At 47.6% G+C, this 26,469-nt stretch overlaps 3 protein-coding genes across 3 annotated transcripts; all 3 read left to right on the forward strand.

Moving 5' to 3' along the window:
• The first annotated feature begins 7,149 nt into the window (after positions 1-7,149).
• On the forward strand, positions 7,150-16,207 carry kri1 (KRI1 homolog). Its single transcript, XM_084448746.1, has 19 exons — positions 7,150-7,329; positions 7,568-7,638; positions 7,814-7,919; positions 8,172-8,271; positions 8,362-8,431; positions 8,685-8,734; positions 9,186-9,267; positions 9,720-9,797; positions 10,146-10,252; positions 10,366-10,498; positions 10,583-10,678; positions 11,126-11,296; positions 11,603-11,675; positions 11,810-11,919; positions 12,473-12,635; positions 12,809-12,939; positions 14,639-14,703; positions 14,985-15,080; positions 15,486-16,207. The coding sequence occupies exons 1-19, from the start codon at positions 7,245-7,247 to the stop codon at positions 15,940-15,942; spliced, it is 2,244 nt and encodes a 747-aa protein (XP_084304872.1). The 5' UTR covers positions 7,150-7,244; the 3' UTR covers positions 15,943-16,207.
• A 229-nt stretch (positions 16,208-16,436) lies between these two features.
• Positions 16,437-19,202, forward strand: LOC311317406 (protein KRI1 homolog; the record flags this gene model as incomplete). The annotated part of the gene is made up of 4 exons (XM_084448489.1): positions 16,437-16,463; positions 17,567-17,631; positions 17,913-18,008; positions 18,433-19,202. 4 exons carry the CDS (start codon positions 16,437-16,439, stop codon positions 18,887-18,889), a joined length of 645 nt encoding a protein of 214 aa, XP_084304615.1. The 3' UTR covers positions 18,890-19,202.
• A 5,342-nt stretch (positions 19,203-24,544) lies between these two features.
• LOC311317407 (protein KRI1 homolog) lies at positions 24,545-25,881 on the forward strand (the record flags this gene model as incomplete). Its single annotated transcript, XM_084448490.1, has 3 exons — positions 24,545-24,643; positions 24,926-25,021; positions 25,425-25,881. The coding sequence occupies exons 1-3, from the start codon at positions 24,636-24,638 to the stop codon at positions 25,879-25,881; spliced, it is 561 nt and encodes a 186-aa protein (XP_084304616.1). The 5' UTR covers positions 24,545-24,635.
• Positions 25,882-26,469: the final 588 nt, after the last annotated feature.

Genomic DNA, 26,469 nt, shown 5'->3' on the forward strand with positions numbered 1-26,469 from the left:
GCCCCTCCCACTGTTTTCATTGGCTGCTGCGTCCCTCCGAGGCAGAAGCTACTCTGACGCGCTCCTCAGCTCTCTGCTCGGCTCTGCAAATTGACCGACTGACGTCTGTTTTAATTTAATAATAATTTAAAAATGATGTTGGGTGGGATATGTTTGCAGCAAGTGGATTTCAAGATCAATGTTGTGTTATCGGCAAATGTCATAATTTATGTGTGATGCACTCGGATCATGACTCGGATGCACTTAAGCACTGTGTCACATGAGATGCGGTGGACTGTGGGTATTTTCTGCTCCTAAAGTCCGCGAAAGTGCGGACTTTCGGTAAGTGCGGTTAAAGTGCGCAAAATGGCGGCAGTGGCGCACTTGTGGACCTAGCAATTCCGTTTTGGGAGTAGGCCTACCCTGAGCCCTTGTGGACTTAGTGGAACGCGCATGTAAGGCCGCGAGTGCTCTGCACTTTCGCCTAAGTGCGCGATTTGGGATTCAGCTAATCTCTTTATGGGTGAAACATCAGTTACGCTTTACATAACAATAAAGTACCTATCTATCTATCTATCCTGTTAAACTGTGATTGTTATTCAGACTGTGTCTGGTGTAGAAGAGGCATCCTGATATAAATTATCTTTGTTAACCTCATATGTTCTCCTCTCGCCAACATGTGGCAGACGTGTGTGTGTGTACGGATAGTTCCGTGTCAGCTCAACTCTGCATGTCACGCATGTCCTGGGCCAAAGACATATTGCCGAACGGGCCTACCGGGTCCAGGCCCAGGGGCCCAAGAGCTCGGGGGACCCTTTGCATTTCTTGTTGCATAGTCAAAAGTAGCCATGTGGACACGCGTGTCCTAGTTCTGGTCTGTAGCTGTGTGGACATGCATGTTCTTGGTCTGGTCTGTAGCTGTGTGGACATGCATGTCCTTGTTCTGGTTGGTATGTGGACATGCATGTCCTTGGTCTGGTCTGTAGCTGTGTGGACATGCATGTCCTTGGTCTGGTCTGTAGCTGTGTGGACATGCATGTCCTTGGTCTGGTCTGTAGCTGTGTGGACATGCATGTCCTTGGTCTGGTCTGTAGCTGTGCTGAGACACGTGTCCTGGGTCTGGTCTGTGGAGAGCAGATGAAAGCCCTGTACGAGAGCAGATGTCCGTCTCGTTGGACTAAGTGCTTCGGTATGTAGACACGCTCCAGCAGGAAGCCAGGAGAACACGTGTCCTTCTAGGAAACCCCACGGCATTTCTAAATGTTTCCTGGAAGGTTTTCTCTCAAAGTGTGCTTGAGCAGCACGTGGAACCATAGGTACACGCCTACTGTGTCAGTATTGGCCAATCAGACAGATGAAGGTGCGTCAGCAGAAATTCTATATCAGAGAACAGAGGTAGTGAGAGGGTATTCAAATGATTACACACACACACACAGTAGTCAAAGTCAGGTTTATTTCTCACATACATACATCATACAGGTACAAGTAGTGAAATGTTCTTCTATTAGCTCCTATATTATGCACACATTAAGCAATATAGAGATGTAAAAAGATCAAGGAAACATGTATTATATAGCTAAAGTATACATATAGTGTATACATTTAAGGGATGGGGATGCTATATAAGTGTACTTACAGTATGAGTCAGAAGGGAGTATATTTATCTATCTATAGTTTATGGATATGTATTCACATCATAGCCTACAGTGTTCTCATGTCTCAAAACATCAGTACAAGTAGTTCAGCCATAGCCAATCAGAGTGGCCCTACATCGAGAGGTGGATATCGATATCATACTGCACGTGCTCTGTTATTTACTCAATAACACTCAATAGCACAAACATCATATTAATCCATAATAGTCACAGGTCAGAAAGTAGGAGGTGAGTTGGGATAGAGAGGTTATCTCTGCGATGTTGTTGACCGGGTGATAAGGCGTGACACTGCTCCACGTCAAACGTGAGGTGTTCAAACGTGAGGAGGTGTTTATTTGAGTGAAGCCCCACTCACTTTCCTCAGATCAACTCAAATTGTATTTATAAAGCACATTTAAAACAACTGAGGTTGACCAAAGTGATGTACAGGTCCAGAGCAACAAACACACACAGCACGCAACAGAACACTACAATACACACACACGCACACACAATATGCAATATACAATACAGTATAATACAGGTCTCCTAGACCGTGTGATGGCCTGCATTCATGGAGTAAGAGATATGGGCAGGGCGAACAGGAGAGACCTACAACCCCTCCCGACCGCTACGCTCTGCTACCTCGGGGCGACTGGTTGCCCCGTCACCCCGAGGCCCCTGCGGTCGATTGTCACGGTCACGGCTCTTCTCTGTCCTGGCCCCGCAGTGGTGGAACGAACTGCCCACTGACGTCAGGACAGCAGAGTCGCTGCCCATCTTTTGTCATAGGCTCAAAACTCATCTCTTCAAGAAGTACTACAACGATCCTCCCTCTTAAGCACCTATTGTATTTTAGATTGCTATTCTTGCACTTTGCCTTCAGTACTAGATTATGCTCTAAGTCACTTGTTTTAGAAAGGAGATGCACTTGTGAGTTTTGGCAAGTAGTAGTACATTGGCTTTTCCTACGTTAAATTCAATTATTTGGATAAAAGCGTCTGCTAAATGACTGTAATGTAATGTAATGAGACAGACAGACAGACATAGATAGATAGATAGATAGATAGATAGATAGATAGATAGATAGATAGATAGATAGATAGATAGATAGATAGATAGATAGATAGATAGATAGATAGATAGATGAGCCTCGAGGAAGAACAGTCTGCTCTGTCCTTCCCTGTGGAGGGCCTCATTGTTGTCAGTCCAGTCCAGTTTGTTGTTCAGGTGCACTCCCAGGAACCTGTACGAGTCCACCATCTCAATATCCTCCCAGACGGACCGCCACAGCCAAGGTCCAAGGCCACAGAGGCCGGAGAGATAAGTCGATAACACAGGGTAGGAAAAACCACACACACACACAGACCGCATCCACAGATTAAAACACACACATGTAGACAGCTGAATCTAGACTCCATCCAGGTTGTGGCTCTGCAGTCTGCACTGACCAGCACCTCAAATGTGTCTGATGAAGTCGTAGTCTGTTCATGTTTACCGTGAAACTGTTTCTTTCAGTAGTTCTTAGTGATAGAAACCAGTGGCAGTTAGCCTCCAGGCCTCTGCAATGCAACTAACTCGGTAACACTTTACAATAAGGGTACATTAATAAGCATTAGTTAATGCATTATTAAGCATTAAGTAACAGTTAACTAATGTCTCTATAAACCATTTACTAATGTTATTTATGTTAACTAAGGTTAACTCACCTAACCCTAACCTTAACTAAGGTATTAATTAACATTAGTAACCTAACCTAACCCTAAATAAGCATTAGTTAACAGTTAACTATTGTTTTTGTGACCCTTATTGTAAATTGTGACCACTAACTCTTTAAAGTCCAACTCTTACACTCTGTAACTAAATAGAAGTTATGGTTGTATCCCTTTGGATCATCAAACATGTCCCCCCGCTGTCTGAGGGTCGTCTCCGACAGCCCTTCAGTCCTGGTCCCCTACTGGGCAGGACACCAACAGCAACAACCCCTGTGCTCATAACACGGCACGCAGATGTAAACAACCATATCAACATCCTAAAACGCAGCCGGTTCCCAAAACCATGTTCCAGAGGGATTGTTTTTATTGGCACAGACTGAAGGGTGAGCCTCTGATTTTTTCGAGGAAAGCTTAAAAAAAAGTAAAAAACTAAGCTCTTGTCATCATTAATCATTTATATAGCTGTGGAGGCCATGTGCTGCCGACCTGGAGACACACACACACACACACACACACATACCCACCTCCAGATATCCCTATGGATGATTGCTAGGTATGGGGCTAGTGTTGAAGCAGACAGACAACTCTACACTCTCTGGGAAACCAGGCCTGGTCCAGCCTGGTTTATGTGCGAGGCCGGCTTGTTTCTGTTCAGGACTGGTAGGATGGAAGCTAGTCATGCCACTGAAATAGCTGTGAATTGAAATGACATGAAATAATGTCTGATAAATTAAGATAGGTCTTGTCGCCTGGACACATCAGTTCCAATGCTTCCAATGATAATCCAGCACAATAAGAGCGGGATAGCCAGTTAGCTCATGAGCTCACAACAACTAGCAGCAGCTTCCATAACATTAATGGTAGCTAACTCCAGACTCCCATCAAGCTATGGTTCCAGCTGGAACCATTTCACCTATAGAGGGTTCTACAAACAGTTCATCTAAGGAATTTTAGGAGGGTTCCCCTTACAGGGACAACAATAGAAGCCTTTTAGAACACTTATTTATCTTCTAAGAGTGCAGGAGGAGGTTGTTATTGTTTACACGCAACGTCATTGTTTACACTTTATCACTGACCTGAGGTCGGACACCTCTTTGTTGTGTCAAATGTAGAGTAAAAAAAAGACACATCCCAGCTAGCAATCATTTGTTCTAAAAATGTTCTAAGAATGTGAAAACATTAGCAAAAAGTGTTGGGAATGTTCACCATCGTCGTGGGAACATTCCCTGCTAGCTGGGATGATTCATCTGATGGCCCCAGTGCTCCCCAGCTCTCTATAAACTACCCATAGTTCTCCCTGGCTGCCCAGCAGCCCCCTGGCCTCCCAGGCCTGTCTGACAGAGGCTGCATTCCGAATTGCGCACTTCCATACTAGCCTATATAGTGTGCCAAAAAAGGATGGTGTATGTCCCAATACATAGCCTAGTATGCCACATACATACGCCTATTACATCTGGTCATATTTTGCATTATGCAAGCCAGCACACTTTTCCGGCTATTCTGACCCACAATCCTGTGCTCAGCGGAAATTATGTCACATGTGCAAATCGCGCGGGAGGTGTTTTAATGAATCCCAGCTGTGGAAGAATGTTGCTTCATGGACAGCGACGAATGTGGTTACATTTCAACGCGCAATGTTATGACAAGGTAGTATGCCCCAATTGGGTGCATACTATGTGCAAAGTACGTACTTTCTAGGGGTAGCTGTAGTACCTACTGCCTAAAAAGTAGAAGTATGCAATTCGGAACGCAGCCAGAGAGTAGAACGTCCGTGCGGCAGCGTTCTAAACGGGTGACGGGGTGCAGCTCTGGCTGATGGAGCCATATCTAACGCTGAACAATCACAGGCGGCACTGACAGCATCAAAGGCTGGATAGACTAATAGGACGGCGCTCTGTCCACGCTATCCGTATGTTGATGTGTACGTTGGTCCTGGGCCAGGAGAAACAGCGTGGGCGTTCAGGTTTCTCTGCGTGGAGGGAGGCCACATAGGGACAAGCGGCCGGCCAGGACACTGCTCCACCGTAAACCCTGTTCCAGCTCCAGATTTTTTTAAAGGACTAGTTTGGTATTTATCATCATAAGCCCTGTTATAAGGTCATTTATTTATGATAATATACAACGGTCTATCAAACTATTAGATAGATTAGATAGTAGTGCTCATTGCTCATGTCACAGAACTATTTATCTTTATAGAATATTGACTTGTACAGACACCAGAGCTGGAGATGTTTCGATTCATCTACAGCTGGAAACTGGAAATAGGCCTACAGTATGCTACTTCTGGATTGTTTTGGGTTGTTTGTAGTTATATTGCTCACTAGCGGTCTTGTGCTGTGAGCTTGTGAATTAAGCCATGTTCTTTTTAAAATCTTCTCTCTTAAACTTTGACCTATGACTCAGTGACTTTACGTATTGTCACCTAACTTTACGTAGCCTATATATCAAAGACTTGACCTAGACGAGGTAGAGGTCAAAAGGTCAAGGCCAGGTCCTGTTGCTGTGTAGTGTGGTCACGGGGTCAAGCCTTTGATATGCTGAGGTGTTGGCTGATATCATATCAGACTGCAAACACCCAACTTCCTCTCTATCTCTAACTCATAGCCTCACCCCCCAAACCACACACACACACACACACACACACACACAGCCTTATCCTGCCTTCAAGTAATGAGGTGGGTGAGACTGCCTCTCTCTTTTCAATTTCAATATTCAATTTAATGTCTCCAAACTTTAAATCTAGGCTGCCAAATTACTGTCAACTTAACGTCCGCCATCTTTGTTGATTTGAATTGACCAAAGACGTCAAATAATTGTGGGAGCAAAGGGAACAAAAGTGACCGTCACTCGTTAACTTGGAAATGGCCGTTAAGAAGGGTCCTTTGAAGGGAGTGCTCATGCACCCTCGGGTTTGGAACACCCTTCAATATGGCGGCGGTGGGCATGGCCCCGATTATGTACCCTTCGAAGGGTAGAGCTCTACTGTTTGGAATACAGCCTTGCTTCATTGGCATGACAAAGACATTTCATTCATTCATTCTCTCACTCTCTCTCTCTCGCTTTCTCTCTTTCTCTCCTTCAATTCAAAGAGCTTTATTGGCATGAGAAACACAAATATCACCCAAAAAAACACAAAGAAATGTTAAAATATAAATGTAAATACATGTGAGTGAGTGAAGTGAATGAATAATAAATAGCAACAGTTTGTATTTACAGTGTGTATATGTACAGTGATCAGTGCGATGTGCAGAGGTACTGATTGACGGTGGTTGTGTTCCATTGGATGTCCTTTTCCTTTTACAACTGCTCACAATTCAATTCAAAGGGCTTTATTGGTATAGGAAACATGTTTACATTGCCAAAGCAAACATCACAAAAATGTTGAAATATAAATGTAAATATAAATAGGTGAATTGAGTGAATACGTGTAATATTTACAAATCTCTCCCCCCCCCCCCCCCTCTCTCTCTCTCTCTCTCTCTACTATAACGTGGGGTGTGCTGGACAGTCTTCCTAGGTAGCTAGCTGATAAACCAGGACAACTCACTGGTCTGTGCTAGAGCGCCCCCTGGTGTGCTTCTGTGAAAGTCATACATCTTTACCTCTGTCACATACGTAACTTATCCAATTTCTATAAATAATTAACTTGGATTAATGAATTGGCGTTTAAAATATATATTCATGTCAACAAGATTGCACATCTTGTTTATTTATTTATTTACAGCACAGAAGGCTATCTCTGATTGGTCACATCATTCGCACTGAACTCTGAACTCCTCACAGGAAGTCACGTGAGCCCTTTTCCACACGCTTCCCTCTGGGCTACATGCTAACGTCCACGATGAACACATTACTGTAAACTACTAGACTCAACTTTGAGTTATTTCGAGTTTAAGTCTTGAGTTTACAAAGAAAAATGTCGGATAAATCGGAATTGACGATAAATTCGAAATTTGCTGAGAAATATGAGAAATACAGACAAAGAGAGGAGTTACAAAGATGTAAGTGTTCCAGCTCGCGTTAGTGTTTAGAACCTTGAATCACACGAATTAGCTAGTTTTGGGTTGGCCTACAATGTGTGGCACTGGGTAGCTAACTACGATTAGGTTATCTAAATACAATACAGTTCACATTGTTATGATGTCAATGCTAGACTGTTAGCTAAGTAATGTAGCTCGCATATCTCACGTTAGTGTTAGTTAGCGACAAACAACGTAAGACTAACGCTGATTGTTCCAGTGAAGGACCGGTATGGTGATCAGGAAGAGGGAGATTCCTCGGACTCCGACTCGGATGAAGACAGTGAAGTGGTAAACACACACAGACATACCACACACTACTAGAAACTACTAGCTTGCTGCTGTCGTTAGCTAGCCCCCTTCTCCCCAATCTTAAAGCTAACGTTAGCTGCATTAGTGCCTCATCCAAGTACGTTATGTACCGCTGGAGCGGTACAGAGAGTATGATGTGGTGTTTTACTCTCAGGAGCTAGACCCCAAGCTGGACAGAGACTTCTACAGAACCCTGTCCCTGCTGAAGAAGAAGGATCCAAAGATCTACCAGCCCGACGCCACATTCTACACAGAAGCAGGTAACCAACCATGATACCGCAGGAGCTAGTTCGACGCTAGTCTCTCTACAAATAGCGTTAGCTGTTGTTGAATGGAACTCTCCATGGTTTGTTGATCTGGGTCCTGTTATGTCTGGCCCCTGTTATGTCTGGCCCCTGTGTAACACTACCAGGTATATGACCAGGTGTGTCCTCTCTAGGCAATGGTGAATGCCCTGTGTTAACGTTACCAGCTGTGTGACCAGATGACCATGTGTGTGCTTTCTGTTGCAGAAGCGTCAGATGGCGATGCCCAGCCCTCCACCTCTAAGACGGCCGTGAAGCCCATGTTCCTGAAGGACTATGAACGCAAGGTCATCCTGGAGAGAGGAGGGTGAGAGAGCAGAGATGGCCGCCCGCAGATCTGTGACCCACCGCCGTCTTCTCGCGTCTGTTTACACCTTATCATCTCATCTCTCCTCAGCAAATATGATGATGATGAGGAGGAAGAGGAGGAGGAGAGTGATGAGGAAGAGGCCGCCAGGAGGAGAGAGGTACATGTATGATTCACACACAGCCTACATACATGTTACAGCCTACATACATGTTACAGCCTACATACATGTTACAGCCTACACACACACGTTACAGCCTACACGCGTTACAGCCTACACACATGTAACGGCCTACACACATGTTACAGCCTACACACGTTACAGCCTACATACATGTTACATACGTGGCGTGACGGTATATAGTGGCGCTGCCGTGACGTTGGTTCAAGGCTGGTCTGTCCTCTTCTTCCAGAGAGCAGCGTCTCCCAGCTACATGCAGGAGCAGAGGGACCTGAAGGAGAGGTAGGGGATAAATGTCTCACAGGTCATAGTACCTGTTGTATGTTGGGCTTCTGACACCAACCCTGCAGCCTGTCTTATCTGTCTGGCCTGATATCGGTCTGTCTGTCCCTCTGGCTGTCTGTCCCTCTGGCTGTCTGTCTGGCCTGATATGTCTGTCTGACTTGTCTGGCTGTCTGTCTGGCCAGACGTCTTGATTTGATTTGATTTGATTCACTTTATTTATCCCGAAGGAAATTAAAATGCCACGTAGCTCATAAAACAGCCATAAAAACAACACAAGACAACAATACACATATAGAAACATACAAGATAAGGACAGACCAAAAACATCAGACATGTTAAAACATCATCTTCATCATTCTGTCTGTCCCTCTCTCTGGGTCTGTCTGTCTGTCTGTCCTGATATCTGTCTTTCCATCCTGATGTCTTCATCATTCTGTCTTGTCTGCAGCTTCCGTCAGTTCATCCAGGACAGTGATGATGAGCAGGAAGACCAGCTGCTCACCAAGAGGACCAGGACTAAGGAGGAGAAGGTAGCTAACAACAACACACCTGTGTGTGTGGGTGGGTGGGTGGGTGTGTGTGTGTGGGGGGGTGTGCGCGCGCGCGCCTGGTAACCTGACACTCATAATCCCTTTTGTTTAAACCACCGTGATTCTGAGCAGCATCTGGAATCCATTGCATATTACATTATATGATATATTAGTATATTATGAATTGAATATTACATTCTATTATATATTAGTATATTATTATTATGGTTGAACTACACCTGCCATGTCTTTGCTAGCCTCCCCAACACACCTAATGTTGTTTTTGTTGATATCAGTCACAAGGAGAAGCAATTGTAGAAGTCGCTTCACAAGGGATTCCTGATTGTAGAAGTAGGCTGTGTTTTTGATCTAAACATGGACCAGGCTTTCCAAGATATCTAAGTATCCCTGTGTGTCTGTGTGTCTGTGTGTGCGTGTGCGTGCGTGTTCAGGACCAGGAGGAGGAGGACTATGTGGAGTGGCTGAAGGGCCAGGCTGAGCTGGACGGCCCAGAGGAGGTGCAGGACATGGTGAGAGAACGTGTGTGTTTGACCAGACCGGTGTGTGTGCGCATGCGTGTATGTGTGTGTACCTGACCTGTGTGTGTGTGTGTGTGTATACCTGACCTGTGTGTGCGCGTGTATGTCTGCGTGTGTGTTTGTACCTGACCTGTGTGTGTGTATACCTCACGTGTGTGTGTGTGTATACCTGACCTGTGTGTGTGTGTGCGCGCGCGCATGCGTGTATGTGTGTGTGTACCTGATGTGTGTGCATGGACGCGCGCATGTACAGTATCTGTGTGTTTGTATACCTGACCTGTGTGTGTATACCTGACTGTGTGTGTGTGTGTGTGTGTGTGTGTGTGTGTGTTGAGCTAGAGGTTCCTGAGGGACTACTGGAACGACCCAGAGCTGGATGAGAAGGAGTGCTTCCTCAGAGACTTCGTCCTCAACAAGGCCTACCTGGAGAAGGACCAGGACCACAGGTACGCACACACACACACACACACATACACACACACACACATCTGTCTGGATAAGTGTCAGGGAGGCAGGTGCTCTGTGTTCTAAGTGTGTGTGTGTGTGTGTGTGTGTGTAGGATCCCCACCTATGACGAGGTGGTCCAGGATGATGTGGAGGACTCAGAGGAGGAGGGAGAGTCCTTCCTGGTCAGACAGGAAGACTTCGAGAGGCAGTACAACTTCCGCTTTGAGGAGCCCGATGCCCAGAAGGTGTGTGTGTGTGTGTTAGATCTGAATGTGTATCTCAGATGTGTGTGTGTGTGTTTGTATTAACAGACTGGTTCCTCCCTGCAGATCAAGACATACCCTCGCACCATCGCCACCTCCGTCCGCTCCAAGGATGAGAGGAGGAAGATGAAGAGGGAGGACGTGAAGGAGAGGAAGATCAAGGTCTGTAGGAGTCTCTCTCTCTCTCTCTCTCTCTCCCCCCCCCCTCTCTCTCTCCCCTCTCTCTCTCTCTCTCTCTCTCTCTCTCTCTTTCTTCCCCTCTCTCTCTCTCCCTCTCTCTTTCTCTCTCTCTCTCTCTCTCTCTCTCTCTCTCTCTCTCTCTCTCTTTCTCTCTCTCTATCTCTCTCTCTCTCATCAGCCAGAGTATTAGCAAGAACTTCGCCATAAGATACATTGACCTCGTATGACCTAGTGAATGACCTGGTATGACCTTGTGAATGACTCATTATACCCTAGTATGACCTAGTGAATGACCTGGTATGACCTTGTGAATGACTTAGTATGACCTTGTATGAGCTAGTATGACCTTGTGAATGACCTAGGACCTAGTATGACCTAGTGAGTGACCTGGTATGACCTTGTCCTGGCCTGGTGTGACGCCCCCTGCAGGAGAAGCAGCAGAAGCAGGCGCAGCTGAAGCAGCTGAAGAACCTAAAGCGCGGGGAGATCATGGAGAAGCTGCGCCGGCTGCAGGAGCTGACGGGGAACCAGGAGCTGGCGTTCGGAGAGAAGGACCTGGAGGGAGACTTCAACCCCCAGCAGCACGACCAGCTCATGCAGGTGGGCTCTCTCTCACACACACACACACACGGGGCAGGATTAGATGTGTGTGTGTGTGATAACGGTCTTATTTAGCCCATGTTTATTGCCCTGCAAATGTTCTTAGCCAGTAGACTTAAACATTTTCCAGGAGCTTGCTCAATCGTCTTGTTGACAGAGGTCAGGGAAGAATTTTTACAGCTCACTTTTCGGCCCTTTGGTGTCTATGTCCATCCCCCTTTGCTCTCTGTAAAGCACACTGTGTTGCCTCTGTGTATGAAATGCGCTATACAAATAAAGTTTGGTTTGATTTGTCTCCCTGTGTAGAAGTTGTTTGGAGATGAGTACTACGGCAATGACGAGGAAGAGAAACCCCAGTTTGATGATGAAGAGATGGATGGTAAGAACACGCACACACCTCAGACGGATGACATACTACACTGTCGGTGCTGCTGTCGTGTGTAGTGTGCGTTCGTCAGTGTGAATGTGTATTGAGTTGTGTGTGTGTGATAAGAGTGTGTTTCCGTCCTCCAGAGCACTGGAACTGGGACACGTGGACGGGAGAGGGGGCAGAGGACGACCACGCTGAGGAGGGCGAGGACGATGGAGACGGCCAGCCCAACTGTGACGACCCAGACTTCATTGTGAGTTTCTGTTCTGATGATCTGAACTGGACTGGATCGGTGCCAGCAGCTCCTCTTTACAGCTGGTACCAGACTGTCACACCTCTGGTACCAGCCCTGTCCTGACTGTCACATCTCTGGTACCAGCCCTGTCCTGACTGTCACACCTCTGGTACCAGCCCTGTGATGACTGTCACACCTCTGGTACCAGCCCTGTCCTGACTGTCACATCTCTGGTACCAGCCCTGTGATGACTGTCACATCTCTGGTACCAGCCCTGTCCTGACTGTCACATCTCTGGTACCAGCCCTGTGATGACTGTCACATCTCTGGTACCAGCCCTGTCCTGACTGTCACATCTCTGGTACCAGCCCTGTCCTGACTGTCACATCTCTGGTACCAGCCCTGTCCTGACTGTCACACCTCTGGTACCAGCCCTGTCTTGTCCTGTCACACCACTGGTTCCTCGCTGGAAGGAAGGCTGCGTGTGATTGGCTGCCCCGGTCTTGGGTGTGGTAGACAGTCAGGCCTGATTGGGGGGTCACCATGGTAACCTCTGACCTCCGACCCCCAGATGGATGCAGACTACGACCCCTCCCAGCCGAGCAGCTCCAAGAAGAAGAGGAGGAAGGAGAAGAGGAGGATGACGAAGGACGACGCCCCGCTGATGGGGAAGAAGAGGAAGAGGTCCCACTTTGCTGAGGTCATCACCAAGGAGAAGCCCGTGTTTGACCCCCGTGAGTCGCTGCCCGCCAACAGTCACCAGGACGAGGGGGGGGGGGGGTTGTTTGTAGATCAGCATGTTTTGAATGGAATGTATATAAAACCTATCTACTACCTACTTTTCAAACGGTAATTAGAAGTGTGTGCGTGTGGCGTGCGTGTGTGTGTGCGTGTGTGTGTCTGTCAGAGGAGAAGAGCTTTGAGCAGTATCTGGACGAGTACTACCGGCTGGACTATGAGGACATCATTGACGACCTGCCCTGCAGGTTCCGCTACAGACCGGTGCTGGCCAACGACTTCGGCCTGACCGCTGACGAGGTGAGAGGGGCAGGGCCACACACTGTCAGGCCACGCCCGCAGGAACGCAGGCACTGTAGGCTAGTACCAGAGTTGTAAACTGGGGATAGGAGGGAGCTGTTCCTTTCATTGCTCTGTAGGCTAAACTGTTACAGCACTGTTGACTATGTAAGTCTTCATGATACGCTGGAATTAAGGCGTTTCAAGTGGGTTAGTCTGGGGCTGTGTTCCGAATCGCATACTTCTACTTCTTACTACCAGTACCTACTACAGCTGCCCTTAGAAAGTACGTACTTTGCAAGCAGTAGGCATCCAATTGGGACATACTAGTACCTTGTCATAACATCGCGCCTTGAAATTTGCCCACATCCGTCGCTGTCCATAACGCGACATTCGTCTACAGCTGTCACGACCTATACCTCCATGGTCACGACTCGCACATGTGACGCACATTTCCGCTGCGCACAGGATTGTGGGTCAGAATAGCCAGAAAAGCCTGCTGGCTTGCATACTGCAAAATACGACCGGATGTAGTAGGACATCCTGGTATTTGTGCCATACTGCATGTGGCATACTATGTATTGGGACATACTACATCCTGTTTTGGCATACTATATAGTAGGGTAGTATGCGATTCGGAACGCAGCCCAGGTCTAGTTTGGGCCTTAGTACGGCCCCCTCGGTTTCTGTTCTGTTCTTGTCGGTCTTCCTCATTCCCACTTAAGTCCGTTGTCATGAGTTGCTCCTGCTGCAGTAGCTGTGTGCTCGGAACCACGGTAGTCTCTAGTTTTGCTAGTTGCGAGTTGCTACTGATTCGGTGGGAGGTGCTGGCCATTTTGTGGGGTCATATTGTAGTTCTGCCATTTCAGTGGAGAGATGGTGGTTAATTATTTGATTGTGGCTTAAGCACTCCACTTTTTTTATGGTCACTTGTTACTGTTTCGGATTGACGTAGCACCTTGTTTAATTTTGTTTGTGTACTGTTTGTTCTTTATGGGCGGGGGTGTTACGGCCTCCTCTGTTCCTGTTCTGTTTTTGTCCGTCTTCCCCAGCTGGTTGTCATTGTGCTCGTTGTGTCCAGTCAATCAACTAATCATCGACTCCACCTGTGTCCAATCGTCCTCCTGCACTGTGGTCCAATCAGAGGAAGACCAGCCACCTATATATCCTGTGTTCTATGTGCAAAGGAAGAGAGGGTTGCTATGTTTGTTTGCAGGCCTACTTTTGTTCTGTCTGTTAATCAAGTGTTTGGTCTGGGTTTTTGTTAGTTGTTACCTTCTCTGTTTTCCAGCAGTCATTGTGGAGAAGGGTTAGGTAAGATGCCCTTGATTGGGGTTAGCGTGGTCGGGGGATGGATGTTGTCCCTGTCTCCTGGGTCAGGTCTAGGTTACTATCTCTCCTGGGTCCTGAGTCAGGTCTCGGTTGTCTCTCCCAGGTCTAGGTCACTGTGTCTCCTGGGTTAGGGTGTCCCTGTCTCTCCTGGTGGTGGCGCTGATGAGCTTCGGTGTGACCGAGCTGGTATTGTCTCCCTCCGGGGCGACACTGACCAGTAAATGACTCCGTTAATCTTCTCTCTGAGCCGACCAGGAGAGGAGAGCAGGGGGGGGGGGGGGGGTTGGATGAAGAGAGGGAGTAGTGGGTAGAGGGAGAGAGTAGTAGGAGTTTTTCCCACTATATTGCACATAAGAAATAACGTCTCTCCCTGTGCTGGTATCCTCAGATTCTGGGAGCAGATGAGAAGGAGCTGAACCGCTGGTGCTCCCTGAAGAAGACCTGCATGTTCAGGTACTTCTGTCCCCTGAACACAGCCTGGTTCTGGTCCTGGTCCGGTCCTGGTCTGGTCTGTCTCTGATCCTGCCGACCCTCCAGGAAGTTGTTCACCTATTATTCTTTATGGAATGGAATCGGTACAATCTGCTGTCTGTGAAAGTGTTCCTTCCTGACAATTTCTCTGTCCCTTCCCTCTCTCTATATGCCCCCCCCCCTCTTTCTCTCTCTTTCTCTCCTCTCGCTGTATGTCTCTCCCATCCTCTCTCTCGCTGTATGTCTGTCTCTCCCCCTCTCAGATCTGATAAGGAGGAGAAGTGTGATCTGAAGAACTACCAGATCAAAGCGCGGAATGTAATGAAAAAGAAGGAAATCTTGAGCTCCTTCTATTCTGAGTGAGTATAAACTACAGTATATGGGCCACACTCTAGTAACAACAGTACTCTAGTAACAACAGTACTCTAGTAACAGAACGGTACTCTAGTAACAGAACAGTACTCTAATAACAGAACAGTACTCTAGCAACAGAACAATACTCTTGTAACAATTGCTCCCAATGAGCAGGCTAGCACCCTTGCATGGCAACTGCCGCCAGAGGTGTGTGTGATTGTGTGTGTGAATGGGTGAATGAGAGGCCATTTTTTTGGATAGAAGCGCTATATACTGTAAGTGTAGTCCATTTACCATAACGGAACAATACTCTAGTAACCAAACGATACTCTAGTAACCAAACGACACTATAGTGACAGCGTTCTGACCCCTACTCTGTGTTCTGACCCCTACTCTGTGTTCTGCTGCAGGGAGGGGAAGAAGAAGAAGAGAGACAGACGGAAGAACGGAGGGGAGGAGGAGGAGGCTGGTCCCAGCCTGGGCGGCTCCGCCTCAGCCCCCGCCGAGGGCCCCGCAGCCCCGGAACTCTCACAGTCTGGACCAGAGGAGGAGGAGTTCCTGGTACCCAAGAAGAAGGTTGGGGTGGAGGAGAAAATGACTCCTGCTGTGGAGGAGACACCAGAGGCCGCCAAGAAGACGAGGAAGAACAACAACGACAACAAATTGCCCCGGAAGAAACACAGGCACCCGGGAGGACGCCTCATTTCGCGGCCTTTCAGGGTGAAGATGGGAGGGAGGGAGTTCAGCGGTCAGAGACTGAAGGCCTACGGGCTCGACCCCAAGAAGCTGCACTTCAGACAGCTGGCTCGGCAGAGACGCAAAGCTCAGGAGAAGAGGGAGAAGCAGAAGAGCAAGGAAGCAGCATGATAACCTGGTCTGCTCTAGGATGCTATTTTATGCATAATGTCGGGGGACAGTGTGAAAGCACCTTAACGGGATGTAAAGTGTCTAAATGTGAATGGGCTGTAGATGCTGCCACTGCCTTTCCAGACTCCTCCAATACCCTAGCCTCCAGTTGAATCTCCTGGCCATTCTTTGGGTAATCAAAATAACTTAATTTCTGGGAAATATGTTGATATCCTCTATTAAATGTTTAAGATTTGCTTAGATTTGCTTGAGTACATCTTTTTTTAAGATTACCTGCTGTGACTGGAGTGTTGGTTGTAATGTACTTTTATTAAACTATCATGAATGCATGCATACCCAGACTTTGCTGTTGTCTGATGTTCGAGTCCGATTGCCACACACAAAAATAAACCTGTTTTGGTGATAACGGAAGCCCATTTAGATATTTCCATATTACACCACCATCACCGTCAGATTGTCATACATTTCTTCATTAATGGCTTTGGCGCCTCCACATGGACAGTTGGTACACCTGCGACAATGTAAGATAAGTCATGTCAACCAATAGGACTGGGAGATCTGGGACCAGAAGGTCAGTCAGGTCAGTCCAGTTTGACCAGTTGATGTGGGATAGAACCAAAACCAAGAGGCAGAGCAGCAGGTCAGGGTTCAGACTCAAAGTAAAAAACAGCTCTTAAAATTATCAAGTTTTAAATCATTGGGTCTATTTTTCTTTCAATCCACCAAGAACTGTAGCTTAGCCTACAGCTGTTTCTTCCTCCATGTCTACGGCAGCTGCCATTTCAGTGGAGAGATGGTTAATTATTTGATTGTGGCTTAAGCACTCCACTTTTTTATGGTCACTTGTTACTGTTTCGGATTGACGTAGCACCTTGTTTAATTTTGTTTGTGTACTGTTTGTTCTTTATGGGCGGGGGTGTTACGGCCTCCTCTGTTCCTGTTCTGTTTTTGTCCGTCTTCCCCAGCTGGTTGTCATTGTGCTCGTTGTGTCCAGTCAATCAACTAATCATCGACTCCACCTGTGTCCAATCGTCCTCCTGCACTGTGGTCCAATCAGAGGAAGACCAGCCACCTATATATCCTGTGTTCTATGTGCAAAGGAAGAGAGGGTTGCTATGTTTGTTTGCAGGCCTACTTTTGTTCTGTCTGTTAATCAAGTGTTTGGTCTGGGTTTTTGTTAGTTGTTACCTTCTCTGTTTTCCAGCAGTCATTGTGGAGAAGGGTTAGGTAAGATGCCCTTGATTGGGGTTAGCGTGGTCGGGGGATGGATGTTGTCCCTGTCTCCTGGGTCAGGTCTAGGTTACTATCTCTCCTGGGTCCTGAGTCAGGTCTCGGTTGTCTCTCCCAGGTCTAGGTCACTGTGTCTCCTGGGTTAGGGTGTCCCTGTCTCTCCTGGTGGTGGCGCTGATGAGCTTCGGTGTGACCGAGCTGGTATTGTCTCCCTCCGGGGCGACACTGACCAGTAAATGACTCCGTTAATCTTCTCTCTGAGCCGACCAGGAGAGGAGAGCAGGGGGGGGGGGGGGTTGGATGAAGAGAGGGAGTAGAGGGAGAGAGTAGTAGGAGTTTTTCCCACTATATTGCACATAAGAAATAACGTCTCTCCCTGTGCTGGTATCCTCAGATTCTGGGAGCAGATGAGAAGGAGCTGAACCGCTGGTGCTCCCTGAAGAAGACCTGCATGTTCAGGTTCTACTGTCCCCTGAACACAGCCTGGTTCTGGTCCTGGTCCGGTCCTGGTCTGGTCTGTCTCTGATCCTGCCGACCCTCCAGGAAGTTGTTCACCTATTATTCTTTATGGAATGGAATCGGTACAATCTGCTGTCTGTGAAAGTGTTCCTTCCTGACAATTTCTCTGTCCCTTCCCTCTCTCTATATGCCCCCCCCCCTCTTTCTCTCTCTTTCTCTCCTCTCGCTGTATGTCTCTCCCATCCTCTCTCTCGCTGTATGTCTCTCTCTCCCCCTCTCAGATCTGATAAGGAGGAGAAGTGTGATCTGAAGAACTACCAGATCAAAGCGCGGAATGTAATGAAAAAGAAGGAAATCTTGAGCTCCTTCTATTCTGAGTGAGTATAAACTACAGTATATGGGCCACACTCTAGTAACAACAGTACTCTAGTAACAACAGTACTCTAGTAACAGAACGGTACTCTAGTAACAGAACGGTACTCTAGTAACAGAACAGTACTCTAATAACAGAACAGTACTCTAGCAACAGAACAATACTCTTGTAACAATTGCTCCCAATGAGCAGGCTAGCACCCTTGCATGGCAACTGCCGCCAGAGGTGTGTGTGATTGTGTGTGTGAATGGGTGAATGAGAGGCCATTTTTTTGGATAGAAGCGCTATATACTGTAAGTGTAGTCCATTTACCATAACGGAACAATACTCTAGTAACCAAACGATACTCTAGTAACCAAACGACACTATAGTGACAGCGTTCTGACCCCTGCTCTGTGTTCTGACCCCTACTCTGTGTTCTGCTGCAGGGAGGGGAAGAAGAAGAAGAGAGACAGACGGAAGAACGGAGGGGAGGAGGAGGAGGCTGGTCCCAGCCTGGGCGGCTCCGCCTCAGCCCCCGCCGAGGGCCCCGCAGCCCCGGAACTCTCACAGTCTGGACCAGAGGAGGAGGAGTTCCTGGTACCCAAGAAGAAGGTTGGGGTGGAGGAGAAAATGACTCCTGCTGTGGAGGAGACACCAGAGGCCGCCAAGAAGACGAGGAAGAACAACAACGACAACAAATTGCCCCGGAAGAAACACAGGCACCCGGGAGGACGCCTCATTTCGCGGCCTTTCAGGGTGAAGATGGGAGGGAGGGAGTTCAGCGGTCAGAGACTGAAGGCCTACGGGCTCGACCCCAAGAAGCTGCACTTCAGACAGCTGGCTCGGCAGAGACGCAAAGCTCAGGAGAAGAGGGAGAAGCAGAAGAGCAAGGAAGCAGCATGATAACCTGGTCTGCTCTAGGATGCTATTTTATGCATAATGTCGGGGGACAGTGTGAAAGCACCTTAACGGGATGTAAAGTGTCTAAATGTGAATGGGCTGTAGATGCTGCCACTGCCTTTCCAGACTCCTCCAATACCCTAGCCTCCAGTTGAATCTCCTGGCCATTCTTTGGGTAATCAAAATAACTTAATTTCTGGGAAATATGTTGATATCCTCTATTAAATGTTTAAGATTTGCTTGAGTACATCTTTTTTTAAGATTACCTGCTGTGACTGGAGTGTTGGTTGTAATGTACTTTTATTAAACTATCATGAATGCATGCATACCCAGACTTTGCTGTTGTCTGATGTTCGAGTCCGATTGCCACACACAAAAATAAACCTGTTTTGGTGATAACGGAAGCCCATTTAGATATTTCCATATTACACCACCATCACCGTCAGATTGTCATACATTTCTTCATTAATGGCTTTGGCGCCTCCACATGGACAGTTGGTACACCTGCGACAATGTAAGATAAGTCATGTCAACCGATAGGACTGGGAGATCTGGGACCAGAAGGTCGGTCAGTCCAGTTTGACCAGTTGATGTGGGATAGAACCAAAACCAAGAGGCAGAGCAGCAGGTCAGGGTTCAGACTCAAAGTAAAAAACAGCTCTTAAAATTATCAAGTTTTAAATCATTGGGTCTATTTTTCTTTCAATCCACCAAGAACTGTAGCTTAGCCTACAGCTGTTTCTTCCTCCATGTCTACGGCAGCTGCCATTTCAGTGGAGAGATGGTTAATTATTTGATTGTGGCTTAAGCACTCCACTTTTTTATGGTCACTTGTTACTGTTTCGGATTGACGTAGCACCTTGTTTAATTTTGTTTGTGTACTGTTTGTTCTTTATGGGCGGGGGTGTTACGGCCTCCTCTGTTCCTGTTCTGTTTTTGTCCGTCTTCCCCAGCTGGTTGTCATTGTGCTCGTTGTGTCCAGTCAATCAACTAATCATCGACTCCACCTGTGTCCAATCGTCCTCCTGCACTGTGGTCCAATCAGAGGAAGACCAGCCACCTATATATCCTGTGTTCTATGTGCAAAGGAAGAGAGGGTTGCTATGTTTGTTTGCAGGCCTACTTTTGTTCTGTCTGTTAATCAAGTGTTTGGTCTGGGTTTTTGTTAGTTACCTTCTCTGTTTTCCAGCAGTCATTGTGGAGAAGGGTTAGGTAAGATGCCCTTGATTGGGGTTAGCGTGGTCGGGGGATGGATGTTGTCCCTGTCTCCTGGGTCAGGTCTAGGTTACTATCTCTCCTGGGTCCTGAGTCAGGTCTCGGTTGTCTCTCCCAGGTCTAGGTCACTGTGTCTCCTGGGTTAGGGTGTCCCTGTCTCTCCTGGTGGTGGCGCTGATGAGCTTCGATGTGACCGAGCTGGTATTGTCTCCCTCCGGGGCGACACTGACCAGTAAATGACTCCGTTAATCTTCTCTCTGAGCCGACCAGGAGAGGAGAGCAGGGGGGGGGGTTGGATGAAGAGAGGGAGTAGTGGGTAGAGGGAGAGAGTAGTAGGAGTTTTTCCCACTATATTGCACATAAGAAATAACGTCTCTCCCTGTGCTGGTATCCTCAGATTCTGGGAGCAGATGAGAAGGAGCTGAACCGCTGGTGCTCCCTGAAGAAGACCTGCATGTTCAGGTACTACTGTCCCCTGAACACAGCCTGGTTCTGGTCCTGGTCCGGTCCTGGTCTGGTCTGTCTCTGATCCTGCCGACCCTCCAGGAAGTTGTTCACCTATTATTCTTTATGGAATGGAATCGGTACAATCTGCTGTCTGTGAAAGTGTTCCTTCCTGACAATTTCTCTGTCCCTTCCCTCTCTCTATATGCCCCCCCCCCTCTTTCTCTCTCTTTCTCTCCTCTCGCTGTATGTCTCTCCCATCCTCTCTCTCGCTGTATGTCTCTCTCTCCCCCTCTCAGATCTGATAAGGAGGAGAAGTGTGATCTGAAGAACTACCAGATCAAAGCGTGGAATGTAATGAAAAAGAAGGAAATCTTGAGCTCCTTCTATTCTGAGTGAGTATAAACTACAGTATATGGGCCATACTCTAGTAACAGAACGGTACTCTAGTAACAGAACGGTACTCTAATAACAGAACAGTACTCTAGCAACAGAACAATACTCTTGTATCAATTGCTCCCAATGAGCAGGCTAGCACCCTTGCATGGCAACTGCCGCCAGAGGTGTGTGTGATTGTGTGTGTGAATGGGTGAATGAGAGGCCATTTTTTTGGATAGAAGCGCTATATACTGTAAGTGTAGTCCATTTACCATAACGGAACAATACTCTAGTAACCAAACGATACTCTAGTAACCAAACGACACTATAGTGACAGCGTTCTGACCCCTACTCTGTGTTCTGCTGCAGGGAGGGGAAGAAGAAGAAGAGAGACAGACGGAGGGGAGGAGGAGGAGGCTGGTCCCAGCCTGGGCGGCTCCGCCTCAGCCCCCGCCGAGGGCCCCGCAGCCCCGGAACTCTCACAGTCTGGACCAGAGGAGGAGGAGTTCCTGGTACCCAAGAAGAAGGTTGGGGTGGAGGAGAAAATGACTCCTGCTGTGGAGGAGACACCAGAGGCCGCCAAGAAGACGAGGAAGAACAACAACGACAACAAATTGCCCCGGAAGAAACACAGGCACCCGGGAGGACGCCTCATTTCGCGGCCTTTCAGGGTGAAGATGGGAGGGAGGGAGTTCAGCGGTCAGAGACTGAAGGCCTACGGGCTCGACCCCAAGAAGCTGCACTTCAGACAGCTGGCTCGGCAGAGACGCAAAGCTCAGGAGAAGCAGAAGAGCAAGGAAGCAGCATGATAACCTGGTCTGCTCTAGGATGCTATTTTATGCATAATGTCGGGGGACAGTGTGAAAGCACCTTAACGGGATGTAAAGTGTCTAAATGTGAATGGGCTGTAGACGCTGCCACTGCCTTTCCAGACTCCTCCAATACCCTAGCCTCCAGTTGAATCTCCTGGCCATTCTTTGGGTAATCAAAATAACTTAATTTCTGGGAAATATGTTGATATCCTCTATTAAATGTTTAAGATTTGCTTCAGTACATCTTTTTTTAAGATTACCTGCTGTGACTGGAGTGTTGGTTGTAATGTACTTGTATCTGTATCTGAAGAACTACCAGATCAAAGTGCGGAATGTAATGAAAAAGAAGGAAATCTTGAGCTCCTTCTATTCTGAGTGAGTATAAACTACAGTATATGGGCCATACTCTAGTAACAACAGTACTCTAGTAACAACAGTACTCTAGTAACAGAACGGTACTCTAGTAACAGAACAGTACTCTAATAACAGAACAGTACTCTAGCAACAGAACAATACTCTTGTAACAATTGCTCCCAATGAGCAGGCTAGCACCCTTGCATGGCAACTGCCGCCAGAGGTGTGTGTGATTGTGTGTGTGAATGAGAGGCCATTTTTTTTGGATAGAAGCGCTATATACTGTAAGTGTAGTCCATTTACCATAACGGAACAATACTCTAGTAACCAAACGATACTCTAGTAACCAAACGACACTATAGTGACAGCGTTCTGACCCCTACTCTGGGTTCTGACCCCTACTCTGTGTTCTGCTGCAGGGAGGGGAAGAAGAAGAAGAGAGACAGACGGAAGAACAGAGGGGAGGAGGCTGGTCCCAGCCTGGGCGGCTCCGCCTCAGCCCCCGCTGAGGGCCCCGCAGCCCCGGAACTCTCACAGTCTGGACCAGAGGAGGAGGAGTTCCTGGTACCCAAGAAGAAGGTTGGGGTGGAGGAGAAAATGACTCCTGCTGTGGAGGAGACACCAGAGGCCGCCAAGAAGACGAGGAAGAAAAACAACGACAACAAATTGCCCCGGAAGAAACACAGGCACCCGGGAGGATGCCTCATTTCGCGGCCTTTCAGGGTGAAGATGGGAGGGAGGGAGTTCAGCGGTCAGAGACTGAAGGCCTACGGGCTCGACCCCAAGAAGCTGCACTTCAGACAGCTGGCTCGGCAGAGACGCAAAGCTCAGGAGAAGAGGGAGAAGCAGAAGAGCAAGGAAGCAGCATGATAACCTGGTCTGCTCTAGGATGCTATTTTATGCATAATGTCGGGGGACAGTGTGAAAGCACCTTAACGGGATGTAAAGTGTCTAAATGTGAATGGGCTGTAGATGCTGCCACTGCCTTTCCAGACTCCTCCAATACCCTAGCCTCCAGTTGAATCTCCTGGCCATTCTTTGGGTAATCAAAATAACTTAATTTCTGGGAAATATGTTGATATCCTCTATTAAATGTTTAAGATTTGCTTGAGTACATCTTTTTTTAAGATTACCTGCTGTGACTGGAGTGTTGGTTGTAATGTACTTTTATTAAACTATCATGAATGCATGCATACCCAGACTTTGCTGTTGTCTGATGTTCGAGTCCGATTGCCACACACAAAAATAAACCTGTTTTGGTGATAACGGAAGCCCATTTAGATATTTCCATATTACACCACCATCACCGTCAGATTGTCATACATTTCTTCATTAATGGCTTTGGCGCCTCCACATGGACAGTTGGTACACCTGCGACAATGTAAGATAAGTCATGTCAACCAATAGGACTGGGAGATCTGGGACCAGAAGGTCGGTCAGTCCAGTTTGACCAGTTGATGTGGGATAGAACCAAAACCAAGAGGCAGAGCAGCAGGTCAGGGTTCAGACTCAAAGTAAAAAACAGCTCTTAAAATTATCAAGTTTTAAATCATTGGGTCTATTTTTCTTTCAATCCACCAAGAACTGTAGCTTAGCCTACAGCTGTTTCTTCCTCCATGTCTACGGCAGCTGCCATTTCAGTGGAGAGATGGTTAATTATTTGATTGTGGCTTAAGCACTCCACTTTTTTATGGTCACTTGTTACTGTTTCGGATTGACGTAGCACCTTGTTTAATTTTGTTTGTGTACTGTTTGTTCTTTATGGGCGGGGGTGTTACGGCCTCCTCTGTTCCTGTTCTGTTTTTGTCCGTCTTCCCCAGCTGGTTGTCATTGTGCTCGTTGTGTCCAGTCAATCAACTAATCATCGACTCCACCTGTGTCCAATCGTCCTCCTGCACTGTGGTCCAATCAGAGGAAGACCAGCCACCTATATATCCTGTGTTCTATGTGCAAAGGAAGAGAGGGTTGCTATGTTTGTTTGCAGGCCTACTTTTGTTCTGTCTGTTAATCAAGTGTTTGGTCTGGGTTTTTGTTAGTTGTTACCTTCTCTGTTTTCCAGCAGTCATTGTGGAGAAGGGTTAGGTAAGATGCCCTTGATTGGGGTTAGCGTGGTCGGGGGATGGATGTTGTCCCTGTCTCCTGGGTCAGGTCTAGGTTACTATCTCTCCTGGGTCCTGAGTCAGGTCTCGGTTGTCTCTCCCAGGTCTAGGTCACTGTGTCTCCTGGGTTAGGGTGTCCCTGTCTCTCCTGGTGGTGGCGCTGATGAGCTTCGATGTGACCGAGCTGGTATTGTCTCCCTCCGGGGCGACACTGACCAGTAAATGACTCCGTTAATCTTCTCTCTGAGCCGACCAGGAGAGGAGAGCAGGGGGGGGGGGGGGGGGTTGGATGAAGAGAGGGAGTAGTGGGTAGAGGGAGAGAGTAGTAGGAGTTTTTCCCACTATATTGCACATAAGAAATAACGTCTCTCCCTGTGCTGGTATCCTCAGATTCTGGGAGCAGATGAGAAGGAGCTGAACCGCTGGTGCTCCCTGAAGAAGACCTGCATGTTCAGGTACTACTGTCCCCTGAACACAGCCTGGTTCTGGTCCTGGTCCGGTCCTGGTCTGGTCTGTCTCTGATCCTGCCGACCCTCCAGGAAGTTGTTCACCTATTATTCTTTATGGAATGGAATCGGTACAATCTGCTGTCTGTGAAAGTGTTCCTTCCTGACAATTTCTCTGTCCCTTCCCTCTCTCTATATGCCCCCCCCCCCTCTTTCTCTCTCTTTCTCTCCTCTCGCTGTATGTCTCTCCCATCCTCTCTCTCGCTGTATGTCTCTCTCTCCCCCTCTCAGATCTGATAAGGAGGAGAAGTGTGATCTGAAGAACTACCAGATCAAAGCGCGGAATGTAATGAAAAAGAAGGAAATCTTGAGCTCCTTCTATTCTGAGTGAGTATAAACTACAGTATATGGGCCACACTCTAGTAACAACAGTACTCTAGTAACAACAGTACTCTAGTAACAGAACGGTACTCTAGTAACAGAACAGTACTCTAATAACAGAACAGTACTCTAGCAACAGAACAATACTCTTGTAACAATTGCTCCCAATGAGCAGGCTAGCACCCTTGCATGGCAACTGCCGCCAGAGGTGTGTGTGATTGTGTGTGAATGGGTGAATGAGAGGCCATTTTTTTGGATAGAAGCGCTATATACTGTAAGTGTAGTCCATTTACCATAACGGAACAATACTCTAGTAACCAAACGATACTCTAGTAACCAAACGACACTATAGTGACAGCGTTCTGACCCCTACTCTGTGTTCTGACCCCTACTCTGTGTTCTGCTGCAGGGAGGGGAAGAAGAAGAAGAGAGACAGACGGAAGAACGGAGGGGAGGAGGAGGAGGCTGGTCCCAGCCTGGGCGGCTCCGCCTCAGCCCCCGCCGAGGGCCCCGCAGCCCCGGAACTCTCACAGTCTGGACCAGAGGAGGAGGAGTTCCTGGTACCCAAGAAGAAGGTTGGGGTGGAGGAGAAAATGACTCCTGCTGTGGAGGAGACACCAGAGGCCGCCAAGAAGACGAGGAAGAACAACAACGACAACAAATTGCCCCGGAAGAAACACAGGCACCCGGGAGGACGCCTCATTTCGCGGCCTTTCAGGGTGAAGATGGGAGGGAGGGAGTTCAGCGGTCAGAGACTGAAGGCCTACGGGCTCGACCCCAAGAAGCTGCACTTCAGACAGCTGGCTCGGCAGAGACGCAAAGCTCAGGAGAACAGGGAGAAGCAGAAGAGCAAGGAAGCAGCATGATAACCTGGTCTGCTCTAGGATGCTATTTTATGCATAATGTCGGGGGACAGTGTGAAAGCACCTTAACGGGATGTAAAGTGTCTAAATGTGAATGGGCTGTAGATGCTGCCACTGCCTTTCCAGACTCCTCCAATACCCTAGCCTCCAGTTGAATCTCCTGGCCATTCTTTGGGTAATCAAAATAACTTAATTTCTGGGAAATATGTTGATATCCTCTATTAAATGTTTAAGATTTGCTTGAGTACATCTTTTTTTAAGATTACCTGCTGTGACTGGAGTGTTGGTTGTAATGTACTTTTATTAAACTATCATGAATGCATGCATACCCAGACTTTGCTGTTGTCTGATGTTCGAGTCCGATTGCCACACACAAAAATAAACCTGTTTTGGTGATAACGGAAGCCCATTTAGATATTTCCATATTACACCACCATCACCGTCAGATTGTCATACATTTCTTCATTAATGGCTTTGGCGCCTCCACATGGACAGTTGGTACACCTGCGACAATGTAAGATAAGTCATGTCAACCAATAGGACTGGGAGATCTGGGACCAGAAGGTCAGTCAGGTCAATCCAGTTTGACCA

This window comes from Borostomias antarcticus (assembly GCF_949987555.1).
Source record: "Borostomias antarcticus genome assembly, chromosome: 14".
NCBI lineage: Eukaryota > Metazoa > Chordata > Actinopteri > Stomiiformes > Stomiidae > Borostomias > Borostomias antarcticus.